The sequence below is a fragment of the Ostrinia furnacalis genome, unplaced genomic scaffold, assembly GCF_004193835.3.
Source record: "Ostrinia furnacalis isolate ACB-3 unplaced genomic scaffold, ASM419383v2 OfSCF2396, whole genome shotgun sequence".
In the NCBI taxonomy this organism is placed as follows: domain Eukaryota; kingdom Metazoa; phylum Arthropoda; class Insecta; order Lepidoptera; family Crambidae; genus Ostrinia; species Ostrinia furnacalis.
The window spans coordinates 303,220-311,218 of record NW_021132635.1 but is presented as its reverse complement, the minus strand read 5'-3'; the positions used below and the strand labels follow the sequence as shown (position 1 = coordinate 311,218).

The 7,999-nt window shown below is 42.3% G+C and overlaps 1 protein-coding gene across 3 annotated transcripts in view; it reads right to left on the bottom strand.

Annotated features, from left to right (window-relative positions):
* Positions 1–315: 315 nt before the first annotated feature.
* MetRS-m (Methionyl-tRNA synthetase, mitochondrial) overlaps positions 316–7,999 on the bottom strand; it is a 21,141-nt gene continuing 13,457 nt past the window's right edge. Inside the window, exons 6-11 of one of the 3 annotated variants that reach the window (XM_028308223.1) lie at positions 7,655–7,773; positions 6,828–6,979; positions 5,096–5,195; positions 4,637–4,742; positions 3,608–3,802; positions 327–1,282 (exon numbers count right to left, since the gene is read on the bottom strand). In XM_028308223.1, coding sequence (XP_028164024.1) covers positions 876–1,282; positions 3,608–3,802; positions 4,637–4,742; positions 5,096–5,195; positions 6,828–6,979; positions 7,655–7,773 — 1,079 coding nt within the window. In that variant the 3' untranslated portion in view covers positions 327–875. Of the gene's footprint in view, positions 1,283–3,607; positions 3,803–4,636; positions 4,743–4,989; positions 5,196–6,827; positions 6,980–7,654; positions 7,774–7,999 lie in introns of all 3 variants that reach the window. The other 2 variants (XM_028308224.1, XM_028308222.1) reach the window with 2 other exon arrangements.

Sequence of the window (7,999 nt, the reverse complement as noted above, 5' to 3'; positions counted from 1 at the left end):
ATTTACACGTGACTAAATACTATTTTATTAGAGCTGGCACGAAACGAGCCAAAGAAAAGAAAAGCAAGGAAATTGAAATATTAAAACCAACTCTCTGCCTACATGAGCGCTGTACACGAGCCGGTGTTCTCTTTTGTAATATTTGTTAATATTAAGGTTGCATTATTAAATAATCGCTGATAAATGTGATTAATTTATCACTTTTACCTCGCCTGTCGGTAATTATTCATAATAACCGGCGATTATTCAAAATTTATCACATTAACCGTAACATCTATTTAATGTATGGTAAGTATAATAATATTATGTATAAGAACATAAAGGAACAGTATTATAAAACAACAAATTATAATAGTAGAACAAAAAACTTCCTTAAAATTAATGAAAGCACTAAAGGGTAGTGAAATATTCAGAAGTGGAGGTATTTAAATATATTGCACTAATAAGCTTTAAAATATTGAGTGATTTATAAAGTACATAATAATGGCAACCGTTAACAAAAAAAACTACTTCCAAAGACTTCCACATACAGATGACAGCACATCATACAAGACATTTTGGTTACAAAATCGCCCCTATTACCAAAAAAATAGGATTTGATAGTGTTTAGTATAACATGCCGTCGCTGTAGTATTGTATGCTGACAGACTGCTGAGTTGTTATATTACAAAACATATAACAAATAATTTTAATTACATAATTTACCAGTTAGATTCATAAAATAATTGCTATACAGAAGTAAGTAGAAGACTATTCGGCAATCTCAAAAAGTTTAAAAATAGTTTTTTCCAGGCATTATGATTCAGAATATTGTGGGAACTACATTATTGCCTGTTTAAGTCATTCCACCCAAACAAATTGACACATTACAAGTCCTACGCTTTCGCCTTTTTCTTCTGCACATTATTCTTATCCACATAAACTCTCTGAAACAGCACAAACTTGCCATTCTGTATGTACTTCGTTTCGTATATCGCGTCCTCTATGCTCCAAGATGGCCGCTCGCAGTGTTGCCAGTTTCTGAAATCCTTCGGAATTTGTAGTTTATCGAGTAATTTCTGGGACATATCAGGTATTATCGGTTGGAGTATTATTCCGCATATTCGTAGCGTTTCCATGGTGATGTGTAGGATGACGTCAAGGTGTTTCTGGTTTTCCACTTGTTTTCTGAGTTCCCAAGGTTTGTGCGTCTCGAAGAAGAGATTGGCGAGGTGTAGCGTGTGTATGACCGCGTCTACGGCTTTGTAGAACTGGTAGTTTGAGTAGTGCTCGTGGCAGATTTCTGCAAGAAGGATAGGAAGAAGATTTCTGAAGGATATGCAAATACTTGAGCATAGCTCGTGAACATTTATTATATGTTTTATGTTATGTTCATACAAATTAAAACAATTAATAGTAGATCCAAATCTACTGAAAAAAAAAACTTTTATCATACCACATTACCGGCGTATTACATTGGATAACGTTAACCAGAGAAAAAAATGGCAGTAAAGATGACCTACACTGAACTGTCCCACCAAACTCATTGACAGGGGGGCGCCACCATCGTTCAACTGTATGGTTTCCACCGTGGAAAAAATCAGAACCAGCGATTCGGTATTGTCGGTGGCGCCACCCTGTCAATGTCATGGGTGGAACAGTTCAGTGTATTGGGTGTATACGAACGCAGTTCGCCGGGACAGCTACGGGACTATTCCCACCTCTCGTTCCCACCGCTGCAGCTCCTGTGTAGATCTATATAGGTGATCCGTCTGCTCGTTTGCCTCCTATCACATAAAAAAAAAAAAAAAAAAAAAAAAATCTACAGCTTAACCGCCAATAAAACACAACCAGTGAAGGCCAAGTTTGTCCCGAGGTGACAGTTCAACTGTCCTTGGGCCCGCAACAAATTAATCACAAGTAAAAAATGTAAAGAAATCTATTTCCACAACATACCAGGCAGTCTCTCCACTCGGTCCAGCAAATTCGCGCGAGAGCACGTTACAGTTTTGTTACGTGACATATCACCTATCCTGCACCAGCTAAGAACCTAATCAAGTTCCACTCACACAGTCTCTCAACTCGACCCAAGAGATTCGCGGTGACGTCACTCTCGCACCACCTAGGAACCTACTCAGTCATGCTTGCACGTGTAATGGAGGGAACTCTTGTCGCGGGTTGAGGGACGTCCCGCAGCAACGGGACGCCAGGTTGCCGAGTGTTTGTGTTTTTGTTACTTCAAATGCTGAAAGACCTCAAGAGTCCTCAAGACTCAAGATAATAATTGAACCTACTAAATAAGACTGTCCGTCCACTGAAGCAGAGTTGCGACCTGCGTCCGTCTTCCCTTCTCCGCTTTTCGGTTTTGAGTGATTTTAATAACTAGGTACTTCACTTTTCACTGAAGCTGAGCGGGGATTTTATGTAATTCTATTGATGGATTTTTACCTCCATCACCGCTCCGCAACATTGCTCCGCTCTAGTGGATAGGCAGCCTTATGTGCTACGCGTTTTAATCACCTAGAACCTACTGAGTTTGTTCCGACGTTTCTTCTCAGCACTTGCCATATGTTTGTCTCGAAGCGCTGGTAGGGCCCAAAAGATAAGGAGACATGTAAAGTGCCCCATAAGGGCTACCTTTTCTTTTTTTATATTTGACGTTCATAAGTGCCACTTGTGGTCTAAACTGAATAAATGATTTTGATTTTGAGTAGCCTCTCCGTTCGACGAACCAGCAAATTGGCTCGAGAGAGCCATGACAGCTCTGTTACGTAACGTCACCTTTAATGCATCACCTAAGAACATAGTCAAGTTGTTCGCTACATCAGCTCCACTCACATAGTCTCTCTACTCGGCTCACGAGATTCGCGGTGACGTCACTCTCGCACCATCTAGACCTATCTACATTAGTTCCACTCACCAGGCAGCCTTTCAACTCTATCCAGCAAATTCGCTGTGACGTCAACCTGCCGACACGTTGCAAGCTCGTGGACGTGTAATGGAGGGAACTCTTGTCGCGGGTTGAGGGACGCGCCGCAACAAAGGGACGCCAGGTTGCCTAGCGTTTATCTTTTTGTTACTTCAAATGCTGCAATAGTCCTCAAGACTCAAGATAATAATCGAACCTACTAAATAAGACTGTCCGTCCACTGAAGCAGAGTTGCAACCTGCGTCCGTCTTCCCTTCTCCGCTTTTCGGTTTTGTGTGATTTTAATAACTACTTCACTTTTCACTGAAGCGAAGCGGGGATTTTATTCTATTGGTGGATTTTTACCTCACTCACTGCTCCGCAACTTTGCTCCACTCTCATGGATAAGCAGCTTTATGTGTTACGATTTCACTTGGCTACCTAAGTAAACTCCGACAAACTTTACTTCGACACTACACTACTTAGACAAAGGCGAATATCCTTTGTCGGAGTAGTGTAGTGTCGAAGTAAAGTCATGTCGATATTCAGAAATGTCTGAGTAACGTAATGTCGAAGTAACGTTTGTCGGAGTTCAGTTTTTGAGCCATTTCACTTACCTGGTAGTCTCTCCATTACATCCAGCAAATTGGCGCGAAAGAACTTTTACAAACCACCTAGGGGGAACCTTTTCAAGTTATGTGCTACATCAGTTCCACTCACCAGGCAGCCTTTCAACTCTATCCAGCAAATTCGCGGTGACGTCAACTTGCCGACACGTTGCGAGCTCGTGGACGTGTAATGGAGGGAATTCCTGTCGCGGGTTGAGGGACGCGCCGCAACAACGGGACGCCAGGTTGCCTAATGTATCGGCTAGCTCGGAGTTGGCCACGTTTATTAGCTTGGTCTCGCTGTAATCTGGAAAGAGAATGCAATGTTAACGTTGTTATTATTGCGACAGACTTAGGTAAGATAAGCAGTAGCTAGCTAGCTAGCTAAAACATCGAGTAAAATACCTGTCCTTACTGAGAATCGAACCCAAGACCTCTGGGTCTGAGTCAGGTGGTCTTTCCACTAAACCATTGAGGCGGTTTGACACACCACGTCTTATAATAAATAGAAAATTTTAACACCAGATGGCGGCACGGCCATTTTATTTTTAGCTGTCATTCATCAATAATTGTTAGCTGGAAGAGAATGCCACATGGCATTAAGCTCACCTCTTGTACTGCTATTTATTATGTGTGATTAAAGAAGTTTTAAATAAATAAATAATTGGCAACACTAACATTGACTGTCAAAATTTGAGGCCGCCATCTTGGAGAAAAAAAGTTGATTTGTCAAAAAAGGCCGCCAACTTCTTTCCTGGAAAACCCAGAGACTACGGACAAATATGAAATGTCCACTCACTAGCATCTCCAGCCATAGTAGTCCCTCAACAGCAAATATCTCAACGCAGAGGGATTCACAGGGGTCCTCCTTGGATCCACCACATTGCCTAGAGACTTGGACATCTTGCTTCCGTCTACCGTCCAGTGAAAATTACACACTATATTAAGAAATATTAAATTATCACTCACTAGCGTCACCAGACATAGTAGCTTCCCTCAACAGTAGATATCTCAACGCAGAGGGATTCACAGGGGTCCTCATTGGATCCACCACATTGCCTAGAGACTTGGACATCTTGCTTCCGTCTACCGTCCAGTGCGAGTGGCATATTATAATAGTAAATACTAAATTATCACTCACTAGCATCACCAGCCATAGTAGCTTCTCTCAACAGCAAATATCTCAACGCAGAGGGATTCACAGGGGTCCTCCTTGGATCCACCACATTGCCTAAAGACTTGGACATCTTGCTTCCGTCTACCGTCCAGTGGAAATGACATATTATAATAGTAAATACTAAATTATTACTCACTAGCATCACCAGACATAGTAGCTTCCCTCAACAGTAGATATCTCAACGCAGAGGGATTCACAGGGGTCCTCCTTGGGTCCACCACATTGCCTAGAGACTTGGACATCTTGCTTCCGTCTACCGTCCAGTGAAAATGACACACTAAGAGTTATAATATAGAAAATCTCAAATATTTACTTACTAGCATCACCAGCCATAGTAGCTTCCCTCAACAGCAAATATCTCAACGCAGAGGGATTCACAGGGGTCCTCCTTGGATCCACCACATTGCCTAGAGACTTGGACATCTTGCTTCCGTCTACCGTCCAGTGTGAATGGCAGACGAGGCGGCGCGGCGGCGGCCAGCTGGTGGCCATTAGGAAGGCCGGCCAGTAAATGCCGTGGAACCTGGGAAGGTAAGGTTTCATCATCATCATCATCATCATTTCAGCCACACACAGGACGTCCACTGCTGAACATAGGCCTCCCCCAATGACTTCCACATCACACGGTTGGTAGCGCCTGCATCCAGCGCCTTTCTGCTACCTTTATCAGGTCGTCGGTCCACCTTGTGGGTACGTCCCACGCTGCGTTTTCCGGTAAGGTTTAGATTAGAATAAAAGAGCAGATATACAACATGTACTCAATGTATGTGCTATACAGGGTGGAAACGATAAGTGATTTTACTCTATTATTTCTAAACTATACAAGATATCAAAAAACTAGTAACTGATCCTGAAAGTGCTCCCCAAGTTCTTTCAAACAGTACCAATAATAGGTTATAAAATAAACAGGATCTGTCTGAAAATTTTTAAGGGCTATGCTCATGTTTCTTTACGCGCTCGAATCAGAAATGAGGAGTTCCGTAAACGAACTAAAGTCATCTGCTGATATCTTTTTTCTAGTCTAGTCCAGAGTGGTCGTAGCCATCATTGGGAGTTACGACGACGTACTGCAGCTTTAATCGAGTACTTAGTTGGGACCTTGACAGAGCCCGACGGATTAGCAAGCTGAAGTGGCAATGTGAAGGGCTCACAGTACGCAGAACTGACGGCCGATGGGGCAGCAAGGTTCTGGAGTGGAGGCCGCGTACCACTTACAAGATGAACCGATAACCTTATGGTAGGTTCTGGAGTGGAGGCCGCGTACCACTTACAAGATGAACCGATAACCTTATGGTAGCAGGAAGGCGTTGGATACAGGCCGCTACGCTACCTATCAATTTGAAAACCATAAGGGGAGGCCTATGTTCAACAGTGGGCGTCCTGTGGCTGAAATGATGATGATGAGAAGTCTTATTATAGTACTACTAGCGTGGGGAGCCAATTTCTCAATTTACCTCTGGTAAGGACATCATCCATTTTGGTCCAAAATCAAAAGTGCCGGCCAAAAAATAAAAGTGCTGTATTCTGATAGAATACGTCCGCCTTAGCATTTATTACTATGGCACCAAAGCTGTAGCACCACTGTGCATCGTAGTATTTGAGTTCTAAAAATATATGAAACGACTGACTTTGATCTCAAATACTACGACGCACAGTGGTGCTACAGCTTTGGTGTCATAGTAACAAATGCTAAGGCGGACGTATTCTGTCAGAATACAGCACTTTTTTGTTATTGGCCGACACTTTTGATTTTGAACAAAAAATGTATGAATCGTCGATGAATTTTAGATCTCAAATACTCGACGCACAGTGGTGCTACAGCTTTGGTGCCATAGTAACAAATGCTAAGGCGGACGTATTCTGTCAGAAGACAGCACTTTTTTTTATTGGCCGACACTTTTGATTTTGAACAAAAAATGTATGAATCGTCGATGAATTTTAGATCTCAAATACTCGACGCACAGTGGAGCTACGGCTTTGGTGCCATAGTAACAAATGATAAGGCGGACGTATTCTGTCAGAATACAGCACTTTTTTTTGTTGGCCGGCACTTTTGATTTTGGACCAAAAATATATGAAACGTGGAAGAGGGTCATGCGCCTACAGTGTAGAAATGACCTAATAATAATTAGTTTTATTAATAAACCATACTTACTTGAGTATATCCTTCCCTACTACGTGCACGTCAGCGGGCCAGGGCCGGCCGCGCCGGATCATAGCGTCTTCATCAGGATACCCGATAGCAGTTAGGTAGTTGATGAGAGCGTCAAGCCACACGTATATACTTTGCTCCTCGTCGTTTGGCACCTAGGAATAATCATCGTTTCACACTATGTAATGATGGAGTTTAACTTTCCCCCGGGACATCATCGTTTTACACTATGGAATGATGGAGTTTAACTTTCCCTCGGGACCAACTTGACCTTCACTGGTTGGGTTGTTGGCGGTCAAGCTGTAGATCCTGGCTACACAGGAGTTGCAGCGGTGGGAACGAGAGGTGGGAATAGTCCCGTTTATGGAAATCTACTCTCCCCATGCCCTATCTAGGGGACATAGGATTAAGTCAATGGAAATCTACTGCTGGCTATTGCTTTCCATAATTTCTCATTAATTTTTAAAGAGCAGATGGACGTCTTTTATTGCTACGTTTGAGATGGATGATGGATATGGAACAAATCCATTAATTTTATTTCTATCGAATGACCTCATTTCGGGTCTTTTAGATATGTCCAGCACATTATAATTATTATGAATCAATAAGAAAAATGTCTCATATTTAAAACTTGAATAAAAATAAATAAGATTCGTCCATCTCATTCAAAAGGAACTTAGTTTTGTATAAACTTAATCATTGTTTTTTTGTGAAAAAAACATTAATTAAAGTCGCTATGTTGACATGTTTATTGCTGTTTCCTATATGATAGTAGAATGTCCTCGTGTTAAATTAAGTTAAAACGTAAGGTTTTTAAATAGATTCCGTACCCGTATCGCCCAGTGCACCCTGGAAGACGGCCGACTGACAGATATGTCGGGGAAGTACACCTCATTCTCCAGTAACTCCTGCAACTGTTTCTGGAACTTGCTGGGAGTTATCACGCCGTCTGCGAATAAGTAGTTTTTTTTTATTCATAACGAGGAAGCTCTTGGCCTGTATCTCACCTGATGGTAAGTGACGATCAGGCCGAAGGTGGAAGCGAGCTTCACCCGGAATCCTCAACCACGGAGGAACTGCCTCTAACTGCCGGAACACAACAATGCTGTTAACATTGTTGTTATGGCGACAGACTTAGGTAAGATGGTGGTAGCTAGCCAGGCGGACTTAGAACA